This window comes from Pocillopora damicornis, chromosome 12 (assembly GCF_964200805.1).
Source record: "Pocillopora damicornis chromosome 12, jaPocDami1.2, whole genome shotgun sequence".
Classification (NCBI taxonomy): domain Eukaryota; kingdom Metazoa; phylum Cnidaria; class Anthozoa; order Scleractinia; family Pocilloporidae; genus Pocillopora; species Pocillopora damicornis.
Window position 1 is genome coordinate 16627261 of NC_142681.1, and position 17461 is coordinate 16644721.

Below are 17461 nucleotides of genomic sequence, written 5' to 3' on the forward strand. Positions count from 1 at the left end.
ATGTTTTCATGTTGATCTACAAATTAACAAAATCACCTTAGCTAAGAGAAAATATTCTTGAACTGCAAATGATAATACAAAATGCAGCTATATACAGAATTTGATGATTGTGCTCTAAACACACATAAAAGTGAAGCACAATCAGCCTCTCCTGAGCAACCCATAGGCATTGGACTGTCGTTTGCAAAATTTAAACCTTGCCTGTGTGGGGTGAGATATTTGAATGGGAACTATCAAGTCTTTCCAGCTGAATACACATTTCTCCTTTTAATATGGAGTTTTTGTAAGGTAAAGAGTTTCCTTAAGTGAACAAATGACTCAGAAGAAAAGGTCTGCAAAAAAGTCACCGTCACTGATCTTGCGTTTTATAAAAAAAATTGACCATCAAATCTGGCTTTTGGACAGGGCATTTGACCACAACTTAGCCCAGGAGATGGGAGTTCAAACTAATTGTGGGAGGGTGTTGAAGATTTTAATTCATTGACACATTACTCCTAAATGGATTACAACACCATCTCAGGATACCAGCATGCATTCCATCTGGCTTCCTGACAGTTTGCCCATATCCATTGACACTCCTGAGTGGAAACAGGTGTTGTGAGAGCAAAGTAAACTTAAGAACAGAACATGTTGACCCAGCCAGGTATCATACACAGGCCTCTGGACACATACTGTAGTCCAGCACGCTTACCATGAGTCCACCATATCTCCCGAAGGGAAAAAGACTTAATGTGGCCACAGGATATCAAGGCAATAAAATTGATATCAGTACCTATAACAATCTCAACTCCTTTCTGAACCACTTGAATCTGTCCTTTTCTGCTTCCACCTCCATAAACACAGACACTATCAAAAACAATTTAAGTTTGTATGACTCGAGAAAAAAAAAAAAACAAAACAAAACAAAAATACATGCTAAAGACTGAAAAATGAGCAGGTACAGTGTCAGGCTACCTCTTCACTCCACCCTCTCTGGAGTAAATAATCAGAGTCCTCCACAAGGAATCAAGCTCTAGAACTTCATATTGCATGGTTCAATACTCTACCAGTGAGTTACAGAGAAACTATGGGTGAGCTAAGAAACATGCTAGGTCCATATTAAACAAATGAATAAGCCGATAGGGGGTAGGTTTCTAAAAAAGCTCTGGTTCTGCATTTCGAGTGTTAGCACCCATTCCATTCACTCTGACAAAGGGCTAATGCTTAAAACATCAGCTTAGAAACTCTTAGAAACTCTAAATTGCATCATCAACTCTGATGATAAAACTAAATTATAATATTTGACAAGCCTCCTCAGTACAGCAAGATATACATATTGAACAAGTATATGAAATTATTGTGATCTACAAGTTGTTTACTTGGAGTAAATGTGGCCAAATTTAACATTCCAAGGGAAAAATACTTTATTTCTTGAAACTTTAAAATGGGAAAAAAATCTGCCAACCTTTTTATTCCCCTGTAATGAAATTTCTTAACTTCTGCTTCAATTTGCAAAGCAAGTTCTCGCGTGGGGGAAAGAACTAATACAGTAGGTCCACCTCTTTCATTACGAGGCCTGAAATAAACAAAAAAACACCATAAGTTCCTTGCAACAGTGACAAATAGTTATAGTAATCTGTATTGTAGAAGCTTATAAATTTGGTTCTTAATTAATCAGTCAGTTTCGCCATGACAATAGTAGATGTTGGCTTCAAGTAACCTACAGTATATTCTGCTTATAGTTACAAAGCTGTTTATTTACGTTTCTTGTCCATCAATATGAAGGAAAGCAGGAAGCAGAAAGGCCAATGTCTTTCCTGTACCTGTCTGTTGATGAAAACAAAGGCAAACAGATTTATAAACAGTTGTGCCACAGGAGAAACAAACAAAGAAACAGAGAACTAAAAAATACAGTAATATAAGTTGGCAGCTCAAATTTGCTTCCATACTATTTTGCAGCTTTAAAAAAAGTTTTCATGGCCTGGTCCTACGTGGAGTTCCAAAGCTCTCGCATGTGCCACACATGAATTTGAAAACCCTGCAACTCCCTCAATCTGATTGTTAATTCTCCCTAACTTCTAGCTGTGCCACTACACATTTCTTTGTAAATTAGTTATGAGAATTTGGAGTTACAGTAGGTCAAGAAAACAACTTCAGCTTAAGTATTGAGTATTTTAACCTGTTTTGCTTGAAAAAGTATAATATTATAGGGAGAAGTTACATGTTAATCATTTCTGGGGGTTAACAGGTTAACTCAGAACACATACTTGTTGTATTGCAACTCAAACATAATTATAATTTGTTTTAAATTATGTGTAGGAAACAGTTTATAACATGAAAAAGGTTCCTGTCAGCAACAACAGACTTTCATCCTATCTAGGACAGGCACCATAAAACTTGATCTAGCTGCAATCACTAATGGGCCATGGGCTGAAAGGGCTTAACAGATAAGGATTAGACTTTTGGCTCACCTGAGCAATCCCTATCAAGTCCATCCCTGACATGATTACTGGCCAGGACTGGCACTGTTCAAAAAGAAAAAAAATCCAAAACTCCACATGCATATTTTCAGTGGTTTCAATAAAACATGGTACAAATGGGTAGTTTAGAATGGCAATTGATTAGTTTTTAAAGGCTTGGATTGTCTTTATTTCACAAAAAATGTCTAGGTTCCCTTAAGAAGTTTGAAGTTCTAGACTCTTACAGTTACATTTTCCAACATTTTAATAAGGTTTACTTCAATTAATGCTTTCTTTATTATTCCTCAGAGTCAGACATTCTTAGTAAATATGATGAATAGGAAAATATTATACTTGTATTTAGGCTACAAGCAGGAAGTCAGTGAATTACATATACAAGCAGTTAAATCTACATTGTAGTTGCTACCCAGCTGTTATTAAAAATGCATAATTATGATCTCATACAAGCTTATCACATGGATAATTTGACCTGAGACAAGTTAGTGCTGAAACAGTATTTAAAATACCTGAATAGGTGATGGTCTGACAAATCCTGCTTTCTTCATTTCTTCCATGATTTCAGCTGTAACAAAAACAAATTGAAATCAAAAACACCTTTAGTTTGGTAAAAGGAGAATGAATCAATAGTAAGTTTGCTTTTTCCTGTAAAAAAATCCTGATTTGCTTCAGGGTCTTAACCCTTTAACTCCCAGGATCTAATTCTTAATTCTCCTCTCTGGCTGCTACACAATTCCTTATAGGATAGTTACAAGAATTTAGTGTTTGATCAAGTTAAAAACTTCTACTTGATAAGCTGGAATATTCTCATTACCTGTTTGCTGGATAATGTATGGATATTGTAGGGAGAAGTTACATGTTAATCACTGCTGGGAGTTAAAGGGTTAAGTCCTTACACAAGCTCTTCCAATTCACAAGTTCTCAGAGCAGATTTGTGCAAAATATTCATATTGATATCAGAATTTTATAACATCCCTATACATGAAAACCTGACAAAAATACATCAAACAGATAGAATTAACTCAAATCTAAATGTAATTCAATTTTCTTGACATTCTTTGCATCTTTGTGGATTCTTTTAGTACCACTAGATTTAATTCAATTCATAAATTTTGAAATGGTAGCAGAGCTAAATTAACCTTTTATCCTTCCACACTATGGAGCACAATCATCACATTGTCAAATTTGAAAAAAGGGTAACCGGACATTTCAGACAAAAGACTTTTCGCGCAAGTCTTTTAGCACAAGTTTTGGACTGTTCGCACAATTCTTAGTGGTCATTTCGCACAATAATTATAAGTGAGAAACATCAGTATAAAAGGTATACTGATAAGACATTTCACCTTCACAAGATCCAATGGCCGAAACTAAAAGGTTTTTTCCAACGGTTTTTCCAACCACCAAAACTAAAAGGTTTTTTGTTTAACAAAGGAAAAGTAATAGAAGTAATCATTCGAATAGGGAGTTCTTTACATTTTCATAGAGAGAAAGATTTGTTCCTTCCTTCAAGTAAGAATGGTGATCGTGTTCACAAGCATTTCGATCTAGTTGTAGTTATTATGTAAATAAATGTCTACGTTCTCGCCGTTGGATCTTATTGAAAGTGACATGTGAAGGTGAAATGTTTTATCAGTATTAGTATACCTTTTATATTAATGTTTCTCACTTATAGTTATTGTGCGAAATGACCACTAAGAATTGTGCAAACGGTCCAAAACTTGTGCTAGAAGACTTGTGCAAAAAGTCTTTTGTGTGAAATGTCCTGTATTTGAAAAAAGGGATACAATGAGATAACTCACGATAATCAGCATAAGCTTCGGCAAATGTTGTAACAGGGTTTGGAATACTACGGTCCTGAATGGATTCCCCATAATTTTCTACCATGATTCTATTATTATCCAATCTAAAAGGTGAGGAAAGAAAAGTTATTTGTTTAATAATATAATTCTTACAAGCAGTTTAAGACCAAGCAGGGATAGAGGCCTACTGTATTGAAGATATTTAAGGCCTGAAATATAACCATGATAGCTCCATCAACTGTACATCACATGCAACAAAAATATCACTTAAAGAGGTTGATCAACCAGTAAAGCTGGTACATGTACATGTACATGTAAAGCAAGTCTCTTGAGATTTCAAGTACAGTTCAATTTTGTACATCAGTGCAAGTTAAGGAAGTTATCCTGTTAGACCCCTTTACACCCTCAGACCATTAAGCATATTCTCCATACTGTTCTCTCTAAATTTCCTATGGTTTTGGCAAGGAGAATCTTTTTAACAACTAAGAGATTCTTTAAATTAGTTGCTGATCTTTACCTGTATTCTCATGATCTAAATGTTTGATTTAGTAGTGATAATGTATATTAGTGAAAATGAAACCCAGTCACTCTCGGAGAGTTAAAGAGTTAACAGCTTACAAAAATTTTATGTTACCATTATGACACCTGCTTTTCCACAGACAGTTTGATAAACTCCACACATTCTTACCTAAATTTCTCCACTTCTTCATCAGCCATGTTTGTAATTGACGGCTGCTCTCTGTAAAATACTTTCTTGATGGGTGGTAAATCTGAATATCAAACAATAAAACAGTATAAAATTTAAAATCAGTCCAGATATTAAAATGGTGATGAAGAGGCATGGATATAAAACCTAACCATTCACCAAGGTGCAGTACATGTTTCATTATATGTGAATAGAGCTTGATAAAAAATAAATTTGAGAAACAGAAAATTATAACAATTTTTAAAATGATTACTGGGCAACAAATAGACTTTGTTTATTGTTTTTCTTGCATTCCTTTGCATAGACTTTCTAATTGATAAGAAAGGTATGTTTTCTGCAAGCAAGATTTCTTCAATACTAATTCATGAAACAATAAGTAATTGTATATCTCAGTTAGTAAGTGCACTATGATTTGCCACTTTAGGGGGCCATATTTCACTGTACAGCCTACTGATTTCAAAAGCTTGTTTGAACTAAAATATTTCCCATGTTTGAACCCAGAGATAAAATATTTGTAGCTTCTACAAATCTCATTGACTCCATTTTCTCAGTCTGTATTGCAAGTTACAGAGCTAATTCTTTTAGGCCTAGGCCATAAATCTGATTGAAAAACATTTTCCAAAACTTACAGAACTGACCTTGACCTTGCGTAAGAAGAGGAAGTACATTAAATATTAAATTACTAACAGTACATGCCATTCAAGGAGTGAGGATCAGCACTAGTCAACAAGGTTAAATTTAGTATGATACCTGCCCATCTTGCAGCTTCCTTTTCTTCCTGTTCTGAACGAAGCTTTGCCCAAGGAATACGTTTGGGCTTAACCGGTTGGGAACTGAAGATAGAGATACAAGGCAATTTTCAGGGATGCAGAAGGTTTCTGTTTCAAGCTTTATTACATACATTTTGAAATTGTTGGTGATCCATGCAATCTGATTGGCTCAGATTGGTGTGACTTATTTACAAATTTCACCATTTTTTCTCCAAATCACATCTTTTTCCCAGCCTATTAGAAACCTCTATCAAAACACAACAACCAATCATATTTCAAGGCTTGTTCACATAAACCAATCAAATTAGAGGAAAATGAAACACAATTTTTAAGTTTTATAAACCAGCTCAGCACTAGATCAATAAAATATTTCAATCTAATGACTACAAAAATCCTGTATTTGAGCAGCTGAATTTTGCAATTCATGATGGATGCAATAAAGTACATGTAGTGATTGTAAATTTGTGTCAAGCAATTTTGGTCTGAAATTATACTTGTAATTTCAAATCAAACTCGTGCTGCATGCTTGTTCAATTATGAAATCACTTGTATGATTTCAGACCACAATGCACTCTACTTAGTTCAATTACCATTATTAATCCATGGTGCTTATAGGGCAAATCAGTACGCACAAGAGGTGATGCAAAAATTTCAAGAGTGATCAAAAAAATACAAAAAACCATCTTATTGCTGAGATAAAGCTTTTAATGTTAAAAACAAACCTTTCATCTGAAGTACCATTTTGAATGGATAGACCTGAATAATTAAGACAGATAAAACATATTATTGTTTTTTTAGAGGGCACGGTAACGAATCCTGCAATCTGACTGGTTCTTTACCCGGTCAGTATTTTCCTATCTCTGCCCACGGGCCACGGTAATGCTTTCGTGAATCGCCGAGTACATCCCAACTTTCGTTGTCATTTTTCATAAATATACCTCGTTTTCCGGCTGGGCAGTATTTTAAAGCAAACAAGTCGGTCACTACCTCAAGCCGATAAATAACTTATGAATCCTCTCTTTTCTCTCTCTCAAATCACTTTGGTTGACAGAAAAATATTGGTTTCAGAATGAATTTGTATAAACAATAGTGTCATTACGTTGGTTGACAAGCGGCCTAAAAACTGTCTGCAATCAATTTTAATCATTCACAAAAAGTACCCAGAAAGTTAAAACGTGAGGTATTTGATTACAGTTAAACTGAACGATGGAACGTTAATTTAATATCTGAATTTTCTCGAGAAAATTGTTAGTAGAGAAAGAGCGAGCAAAGTTTTAATTTAAGTTCTACAACAAATATAGGCTCCCGGTGAGTCTTTCCAATTCCGTTCAATTTGGACATTTGTACCGTAAATTACACAACAGAAACTGAAGGAATTTTTTGAGAAAAGGCCGCATTAAATTCCCTTGTGTCTCGTTGGAGTGTGCTGTTCGAATTTAGTTTTTGTGAAGGAAAGACCAGATTTACACACGCCATTGCAGCAAACAAACAAGCGAACTCTCACAACTTCAAAATAAAAAAGTTGAATTTACTCACAATTACTTTCCTCGCCGTTTACTTAATGAACAGAGGTAAATCTTCGTACACGAATGAATCGTCGATGAGAGTGAATAATACTTTCCGTTAGATTATTGACTGATTTTGAAGAAAACATTGTGACAGTCCTTGCCAAACTAGTTCCATTGTTTTTCAAATGCTCTTATGCTTTTTTTTTTCTTACGCGCTCTCTAATTGACAGGTGTCAGATTGTGACAGATACTTGTAAAAATAATGTTTCAAAGTTTGTTTGAAAGCCTTTTAAATCACCTTTATCGTTACGGAAATGAAAATGTTTCGCTAAGGCATCTCTCTTTAATTTGCTTCACCTCTATTTTAACTACCATTTACTCGCTCAAAAATTGTTCAGTTTATGGAAGATCTTGCCGTATTAACAGCCCTAAATCATTCGGGTTCTTTCGGAGAGAATTTCGTCAAGTTTAAAAACAATAAATATGTTATTTACCGGCTAAGGGTCGGTCCGTATGGTGAAAAACTGTGACCTCGGTCTTGAAAATGCTGCCCTCGGCCTACGGCCTCAGGCAGTATTTTCAAGACCTCGGTCACAGTTTTTCACCATACGGACCTCCCAGCCGGCAAATAACATATATTTATTACTGACAGTGACATGAAAAGGTCAAAAGATATGTCTGTACTCAAACCCAGAGGCCCATGCAGCCATCACCATTGATGACATTTTCTTTCCTATTACTGTAAAAACCCGCAGATAAGCCACACCTACAGATAAGCCACACTCTTAATTTAGCAGCTCAAATTTTGGGAAAAAAGATTTTTGAACGAAATCAAAAGAAATCCAAAGTTGAGTCTCAAGAAGTCTTCTTCATCCACTGTTCATCAAACATAAACTTACTATTAACACTGCAATGGAAAACACTTCAAAGTCTTACCCACAATTTTAGCACTTCAACATAACAGATATCGTTTCTACCAACTTTGACATATGATTGATCTTTTTCTGGTATTTGTTGACAGGAATTTCTTCATTCAACACAGTTTTTCCATAGATTTTTGAATTACAACAAGAATGTGAGTGGAACATTCAAAGCTTAGTAACCAGGCATTAGATCAAATGCGACGGACATTAGCGTTGACATTCACAACACCTTTTTCAAATGTTCCTGCAGATAAGCTGCACCCCCAATTTCTAGCAATGATTTTTGGAGAAAAGATGCGGCTTATCTGCGGGTTTTTACAGTATATATACTGCAAATAGATTCTATGTTACTCTGAGTCTTTACATTAAATTAATAGATCAGAGCATGTATCCACATGTGGTAAGAACAGATTCTTGTTCTTGTTCTTGCTGTAACAATACCTTGACATCAAATGTGATCTATCACTGAAGAGATACATAGCAACAAAGTGACCAGCTCCCAGTTGGCTTGTTAGCTCAGTTGGTAGAGCACTGCACTGGTATCGCAGAGTTCATGGGTTCAAATCCTGTACAGGCCTAAATTTGTTTCAGCCTTTTTTGTCACTACTGCTCAAGTAGTGTTCATTACTGTGAAGATCATTTTCCAATTCATTTTGTACAACCACAGTTCACATAGAAGATTTTCATATATTTACAGTCAACATGGAATATATTTGTTGAATAGAGCTCATTCATTTAATGATATTGAGAGCTGGTCATACCTCCCATGTTGTTTGTTACTGATGAATCAGGACCAATAATCTGTTCAATCATTTCTTTAGCTTTTTTAATTTGGTCTTCACTGCCAGAAATTTCTACTGGGGTCTCCGAATAAGTAGCATCATCCTTTTTAACCTGCCATTGAAATAATTGATAGTATTCAGCACAGAGAAATGGACAAGAACAGCCAGTTTTAATTACAACATGGAAAACTATGTTTCACAGTTCTAAAACTAGAGAACTTGACTTATTTTCCTCTGAAAATAAGTCAAAACCATATTTCAAATATTTTAGAGAAATTAAAGTTTTTGGGTTGACGTCATCCTTGACATAGCTGTGGCAATTGTCTACGATTTGGTAGCAGACCTTCAGGTGACTTACTGGAAAAATACAGTGGAATAAGGCCTTAACCCTTTAACAATAATATCACTATGCATATTCTCCAAACTGTTCTCTATACATTTTCTAAGGTGCTAGCAAGGAGAACTTGTTTAACAATTAAGAACTTCTTAAGTTGGTGATCATTTCCTTTCTTCTTGCGACCTGAATGTGGTAGATAGATATATAGATAGATAGATAGATAGATAGATAGATAGATAGATAGACTGTTTATTCACAAATACATCGCAGTCATTAGACTGAAGTGCGTATTTCACAGAGAAATATATAAATAGGCAAATGTTAAAACTAATCACAAACATATGTACACGATATAAAAATATAAGTATCTAATGGGATTAAAATATGTATAGTTACTAGCTAAGTACTACGCATTGTTTGTTGCTAGGCAATGTATGATTCAAGGGTGACATTGCTGGTCGCTGTAAGAAGTCAAAGGCCTAAGTGACTTTTCATTCATCATCAAGTTCTTCTTGCATTTTGCATGAATATACAGGGAAAAGTTGGAAAGAGAAAATAACAGTATATCACAACTCACTTTGAGCTCATATCCAATCATTCTTTCAACTGTTACTACCTTTTTACACACCTTAATGTATGCTCCACTTTCACTCTGAATTTCTCTTATCTTTTGGCCACCTTTGCCTGATAAGGAAATAAATAAATCAATTAATATATTTAATGGTAACTCAACCCAAAGTAAGTTTAATAACTATCAAAAGCAAATATAATAGAAGAGGTAGTAAATTATATGATTTATCATTAAATAAAGAAAGAAGCTGGACCTTTGCTATATTTGTCAGCAAGGGGAAGATAAAAACCCAGATTAAACCTACAACTCCAAAAGATCTAATTGTTAATTCTCCCCTCTAGCTGCTACACATTTCTTCATAAATTAGTTGCAAGAATTTGGTGTTGGATAAAGATAAAAACTTCTATCTGATAAGTTTGAGCATTCTCTTAACCTGTTTGCTGAATAAAATATGGATTTTATAGGGAGAATTTCAATGTTAATCATTTCTGGAAGTAAAAGGGTTAACCTATGGAGATTAAAACCTCAGAGCTTCCCTTGTGCATAACTGAGGTGGTCAACTAGCAGGTATTTAAGCAGCAGTATACATGCATCTTGTGAGGGAAAGTGAGAAGGCTTCTCACCCCAGCCCTCTAAATACAAACAAACAAATAATGATATTGCCAGACACGCTCATTGAAAGTTGAAATAAAATTCCTGTATATTCTATAGCAGTTAATACGTCAATCAAAGTCTCAACATCACCCCTCTCCCACAACCCCTTAGCAACCCCCCTTGCATTTGAGATTTTGCAGATTGGTTTGTTCAAATTCTTTCCTTCTGGCCCAAAATTGTGTGTGAATGCCCTGCCCCAAGGTTTGGATTTAATGGTTAATTTTTTGTAAAAGCCAAGATCAGCAACATTGACTTTCTTACAGACCTTTTCCTCTGAAAATCTGCTTGCAAAAGTGAACTCTTTCCCTTAGAACAAGTGTATTCTGGTTCAAATTCCCCACTCCCCCCAGTTCTGGCACAAAGGGGGGGGGATGTGTGTGGGGATGTTGAAGCTTTAAATTGATGCTTAACCCCAGCATGTACTTAACATAAAAGAAGAGCAGTTGACTTTAAATGCAATGGTAAGATGCAGGAGGGGGGTTTTATTTCAGTAACAGACCCTCCTTCTCCTCCCCTCCCCCACCCAAGGATGTCAGAATCTTAATCTGGAGCTTCAACTGTTTGTCAGCTCCTTATGGAGAGTGCTTAATAACCCTTGCATTTTATGGCGGCTTTTTATTGAAATGTTCACAGGATCTCACTTTGTCCGATTCCATGACAAAATTCGAACTCCATAAGTAAAAACCTTAGCAGTTATTTATGTGGAGTGTGCACAAAGTCAAAGGTGTATATGTCTTTGGAGATATAACGAGCTAAAATACAAGATTAATCCACGTTTCATTTCCTTACCAATGATATAGCGCACATCATCCGAGGGCACCATAATCTCAGTACTATTTCTTTCACGTTCATTTCCTCGGGAATAATCCCTGTTTCTCCGATCTTGCCAGCCATCATCTTGGCGGCTGCCTCTCCACGAGCGACCCCCACGTGCGAATTGTTTGCCACCAAACCCGCTTTCTCCTCCACTGAAACCTCCAAAGCTCCCACGTTCGGAATAATCATTCCTCTTTCCTGGGCTTGAGTACTCTTCTCTTGCATTTCCAAATCGATTTGCCCTTCCTCGTCCAAAGCCGGGTCGCCTACCATCAGAAAAATTTTCCTCGACGTTCTCGACATAGGAATTGTGCCATCCTCTCCCGCTAGGTGGAATATACACATTCTGAGGAGTGCTCCTGGAATCGTCTGCGTCTTCTTCCCAGTCGCTCATTTTCGCAGAAGCATATGTTTATTGGAGCTGCAGAAGGAGAATATCTAGCCTGAAAGTATTGTTGAAGGACACTGTTGGGCTAACCGCGAAGTCGCCATGACTGTTTGTATTGCCGCACGGGTTCATGGGATAGACAAGGCCCAGTCCTAAACATCCCCTTCTGTCGCAAGTCCGAGAGAGTTCTCCTGAATGCGATATGTAACCCTGCTGACGAAAACACGTTATGATCTTGTCTCCTTTGACCATAATAAAGAGGAGACAAAAATTGTTTCCTCATAATTTACTCTTAATTTACTCTAATTTACTCCTCATAATTTACTCTTGCGCACGCGCAAGAAGAGTCAAGCAAGAACTAAGTAAGGGCGTGGTCCTCTTTCGACAAACCCAAACAAACAGTACCCACATTTTTTTGTAACATGTAGCCTATAACATCACGATTACACTAACTTCTGTTTAATTTTAGTCTAACCTAAGTACTTGTGCGAAACGTATGGGATAAAAGGCGTCTACGCCAAGAAATAAAAGAAAGGTGATCAATGAAGATCTACTGGGATTTACTAAAAACTGGAAAAGCCGAAGAAAAAAAATGATAATGGGTGTAGAAATTCTATTTCGTTTTTAAATTTCAAATTAAAATTTTTCTCTTCTTAATTCCTGTCCCCACTTTGCATTGTCCTCATATTTACGCGTGGCGCGCGTGATTTTACAAATTAGCAAATCACGTCAAAGAACTCTAACCTTGACATTGCAAAACTGACGTGGACACTTTTCGCTTATTTTGCTTGTTTTTTTTCAACGGGTTTAAATAATTGTTTTTAGGCTTTCGTTCGCGTAAATTTAATACCTCTTTGTTTGTGATTTTAAGAAGTTTTGGAGTTTTAATTTCAGCCAGATGTTGTGGTTCATTTAATAAGTTTAATACATATTTTCCGGCGGAGTTTGGACTCTGGCCCTTTTTTCGTAAATTGATATTTTACAATGAGGATATCAAGAATTGTAGCAGAGGAGATGGATCACTGGAAAATAGGAACAGGGTGCAGAGGGAAAGTGTTAAGAATAAACGATAACAAGTAACATGAGTTTAGTGGGATTATTCCACCAAACTTCAATTAAAGCCCTGCCCCAAAGTTCTTCTGTAAATAAAGAGGCGGTAATTCCACTTACAAGACCAAGGTCAAGGTTAAATAGGTCACGTCCAAAATAACCCGGTGATTTTCCTTTGGCACGCTATAAAAGCTTGCAAACGCGACTTTTGGATACAAGATCTAAGGAAAAAAATAGTTTCACGGCACGCAAGGACATTAAGAATTGTTGTAGTCAGGTTACACTATTTTGGCAATACTCGTGCTACCTCCTGGGAGGTTTGATAATATTATAGTTAATGGATCAAGTTTAGACGGATAAAAGCGGATTTTTTTCATCCAATTTTTTTTTGTTTCTCAACCAGATCTATTCCTTAGAGATATTACGTAAGTGAAGGGGGTGATTGCTATTTATTCGTTGAAAAATATATTGCGTGCTATGGGACGATAAGTTAGCATTTCCGCTTTTGTACTTACGTCATAGACCCGTGAATTGTGGCAGATAACCAGGTCAACGAAAGACATGGAGGAGCTGAACTCTTCCAAAACCCCACCTGCATCTCAAAGAAAATAAATTCTAATAAAAACAAGGGGTTATATAGATTTTCGAAATTCGTTCAGGTCTATTGTATAGCTATTAAGGGAGTGTTGGGTAAACATCTGCGCCAGAGCTATGAAAATGCGGGAAAATTAAATAATAAAGAGGGATGTTTTTTCGTCTTGTCACGAGCGTGGGACAAAGAAAAAAATTCTGAGTCCCCGTGAGGAATCGAACCTCAGACCTTTGTATTCCGCGCTCCGATGCTTTACCACTGAGCCATGACACGCGTCCTGCCTACTGCCAGGATCAGCAATGTCAATAGCGTAATGTTTGTTGACAGAAATTAGATGGATGGTAAGTTTTGAGCTCGGTGATAGTTGTAACTTGTTCTGCAGGAACCGGTTTGGACCCAGAAATTCCTATATACAACGCCTCATACGGGAGCCAAACTGAATTCCACCGATATCTAGCTTGGCACGTTTTAGCAAGCGATACGTGACCCTTAAGAGGCAGAAAACTTACACAAAAACCGCAAACCATATTCATAAACGTTTATTTGCGATCAAGCACGTTTAAAGCCTGATTCAACGATACGTGAAGCAACACAAGAACAAAGTACTGATAAAACTTTTCAGTCCAGAAAACCTTACTATTGGCAAATTTTTAGAATGTAGCTTTGTTTTTAAGCTGAGATCGTTGCACCTGTTATGTGTTTGGTGCGTTTAATCTTACTTATTTCACATGGCTTCGTTGAACTGTGAGCCAAACTGAATTCCACCGATTTCTAGCTTGGCACGTTTTTGCAAGCGACAGAAAAAAGGCATGGTTGATAGAGATGCAAATACGTGACCCTAAAGAGGCTGAAAACTTACACAAAAACCACATGGATCTTTTATTAGAAACAACAAATTAAAAAGACCACAAAAAGATCATCTTCTTTGAATATTTATAAACGTTTATTTGCGATCAAGCACGTCTAATTCAACGATACGTGAAGCAATACAAGAACAAAGTACTTATAAAACTATTCAGCCCAGAAAACCTTACTATTGGCAAATCTTTAGAATGTAGCTTTGTTTTTAAGCTGAGATCGTTGCACCTGTTATGTGTTTGGTGCGTTTAATTTTACTTATTTCACATGGCTTCGTTGAGATGTGGAAAAGGCGCAACTATTTCCTAAAATTGCGCTCCGGATCAAAACTGGAAAGTTTCAGATTACCGCATTACTTTCAATGAGAATGCTCACATCTACTTAAATAACTAAGGCTTATTAAAAGTTGTTTATAGAGAAGAGAACATGCACTAGTACGAAAAAGTCAAGGATTGTGGCGAAACGATGTCGCGGAGAATTCGTCTAATCTGAATTTGCAATCAATTTATGGCAGTTATTGACGTGAAAAATAACTCGTGTTGCATTTGTCACAGTCATCAAGACCTTTCTATCCCAGAGATAAAAATTAATTGCCACCTTCGTACCTAGGACAATTATAGAAATGTTACTTTGATCAACTAAAGATGGTACGAGTTTAAAGTTTACGAATCTACAGCTAAAAGCATCAATTCCAGCTCATTAAAAGTCACACAAAATTATGCTTTTATTTGAATTGAAAGAAAATTTGAAGTTAAAGTTTAATAAGACAGAAAAATAACGAAAGATAAAAATAAGACAAGGAAATAAGGATGACTACAGATGGGTTGTGACAGTATTCAAATGCTGGACGAACATGAGAGTCAGGCTGAAATTCTGAACAACCTCAAATTAAGTATGACGTAGCTTCTACACAAACATCATGGTAGGAACAAAGCTCATCAGGAAATAGCTTTAATTTAATAAAAAAAAAAAAGACGGGAAATGTTTTGACTTCTGATAGCCTATGCTCTCGATCCTCTCTATCTAAAAATTGCTAAATATGTACACAGGTATGTTTAAAAGAAATCCCAGAGGGAAAAATCAGATCACTCCAGTTGTCACGTAGGCCGGTTAGGAACAATCCGATGAACCAGTATTATATAAACTCACAACTTGAAAGGTCATCCCCACGTACTGTCGAGAATTTTTGTTCTAGAGATAAGTTAAGACGCTTTCCAGCAGTTTCGTATTTCTGTTTATAGCTAAAAATATTTGTTGCGGTTTTTACAACAAAAAGGGAAAAAAAAGTGGAATTGTCTTCACGTAAAGGTCAATGCGTCTTGCTACATCGTTGCACGTAAAGGAAACTAAAGAAAAACAAATATAAAGAAAAATTTCCAAGTCAGGAAATATTCAGAACGATCAATATTTAGCAAAATGCGTAGGTTTGCGTTTCCGCAACATGATTCGCTCATAATGAGTCGGCTGTACGGAGTAGTCATGATGATGAGGCAATATTGCATCCTTATGAGTAACATATGGTAAGGAAGGCTGACAGTCTTAGGAAAATGATCGATTGGGTTGAATCAGATCTCGTGTTTTCAGCCGGATAGAAAATGATACTTTGCTCACTTCTCCGTTACTTGTAGACTGAGTTATTTATTTAGTATATTCCCATTGCTTCGAAGGTTTTTTATTTTTCCAGAGTTTTCCAGTTTTCGTCTCCTCAAAACCACTAAGTCAAATTCCAATTCAACGCTAAAGTCAGTAGAGTGAGAGCCACTTTGTGGTTACACCTCTGCTAAAACCCAGCTGTCATTGCAAAGTCTGTATGACGCTGATGTTACTTAAACACAGGAATGTTTCAAGTTTCTGACTTGCTCCTAGATTCAAGTTACTGATCTGTGTGCGAACCCAAAGATTTGTAATACTTCCAACATTAAATCTTGCAGAACATTTCGAGTAATTACTTAATGAATTTCATAGGAGAAAATCAGGGCAAAGGTCTCATTATGGAAAAGGAAATCGTAAAATTTGTACTATGATGAATTTAATCAAGTTTTTAATGCAAAGAAATGCAATCAATCAAATTTCTAAAGCACTCAGTAAAAAATGGTGTTTGTTCAATATTACCCTGATAGTTTCCATAGGAGACGCTATGACTTTTCGGTGTATTATCGAGCTGAAAAATTAGTCGAGAGGTCTGGATTCGAGACCAAGCAAGGACATTCTGTTGCGTTCTTTACTCAGACGTTTTAAATTTACGGCACCTCTCTTCACCCAGGGGTATGAATTGGCACCAGCGAAATATCGAAGAAAGGTAAGAAGGTTATCGTGTCCAAATTTACTTCAAAACGAGCCGACACTTTACATTCAGCTCTTGAAAGTTCTTCAGTTACAAACAGTCCATATCATTAACGTGTTTATATTGTTCCTGTTTACAGTATTCTCCAGCAGTGAAAACCCCTGAAAGTATTTTAGCGGTCAAGGGATACGCTGACAAATATGCTATTAGATCTAGAGAGGATATCGTCTTTTAAGAGATAAATGAAGTGTTCGCTATGCATTTCCGTCTCTTGTCTCATTATAATCTGTCGCATGCTTCATGCCAAAATATGCAAGCAAGCTGACGGATGAAGGGTCTTAAAGAAGGTCGGCTTTAAGTGCATTTGCCTCTCCAACCAAGGATGGTGTCTTCCTTACAGAGTGAGATTTAGTTGCAAAAAGAGGAAATTCAAGCCACAACAACCGAATTCCAACTTTTGAGCATCATTTCCATCCAGCCGATGTCACCGATCCTACGGAGATATCTGTTGAGACTAGTTAGTTGTATTGGTAAAATTTGTTTGAAAGGATCATTGCAAGGAAACTTCCGAATACGAAGCATTTTGGGCCGACGCCTGACACTCACGAATACTGTTCTTTGTACAAAGAAACGCCCCGCTCACGCGACCTTGGCACGACATGTTTTTGGTGTAAACCACACCTTGAATAGAAGCCAACACCTCTGGAACAACTTCACAGTGACGGCATTTGATATATTCACTAGGATTAAACAGAGAAAAATAACCCGCTAAAAAATTGGACTAAGCTTGCTGAAGCTCAGTACGGATAGTCAGGTAATTGACCTTGGAGACACCGTTGTTGCATGGCTAAAAATAGGCATGTTAGGAGTTGAACAACAATTAATAAAGACACTGGAATGATCAGTGCTTGTGTAAATAAACTCTCTTGTTTTTCAAACGGGTTCAGTTGATTTTAAAGTTCATCCA

General features: G+C 36.5%; 1 protein-coding gene and 1 long non-coding RNA gene across 5 annotated transcripts in view; one reads left to right on the plus strand and one right to left on the minus strand.

Moving 5' to 3' along the window:
- The window catches only part of LOC113680057 (putative ATP-dependent RNA helicase DDX43), a 32921-nt gene that overhangs the window by 5459 nt on the left and 10001 nt on the right, over positions 1-17461 (minus strand). For 2 of the 4 annotated variants that reach the window (XM_089189640.1, XM_089189643.1), the window contains exons 2-15: positions 13276-13358; positions 12881-12981; positions 11296-11920; positions 9910-9965; positions 8924-9056; positions 6454-6487; positions 5712-5794; positions 4944-5025; positions 4256-4359; positions 2966-3021; positions 2451-2504; positions 1742-1806; positions 1445-1555; positions 773-846 (exon numbers count right to left, since the gene is read on the minus strand). In XM_089189640.1, the coding sequence (XP_089045766.1) occupies positions 773-846; positions 1445-1555; positions 1742-1806; positions 2451-2504; positions 2966-3021; positions 4256-4359; positions 4944-5025; positions 5712-5794; positions 6454-6487; positions 8924-9056; positions 9910-9965; positions 11296-11716 (1273 nt within the window). In that variant the 5' untranslated portion in view covers positions 11717-11920; positions 12881-12981; positions 13276-13358. Of the gene's footprint in view, positions 1-772; positions 847-1444; positions 1556-1741; positions 1807-2450; positions 2505-2965; positions 3022-4255; positions 4360-4943; positions 5026-5711; positions 5795-6453; positions 6488-8923; positions 9057-9909; positions 9966-11295; positions 11921-12880; positions 12992-13275; positions 13359-17461 lie in introns of those variants that run through there. The other 2 variants (XM_089189642.1, XM_089189641.1) reach the window with 2 other exon arrangements.
- Positions 15746-17432, plus strand: LOC149036747 (uncharacterized). Its single transcript, XR_016181751.1, has 2 exons — positions 15746-16509; positions 16634-17432. It is a non-coding gene; the product is annotated as an uncharacterized LOC149036747 (long non-coding RNA).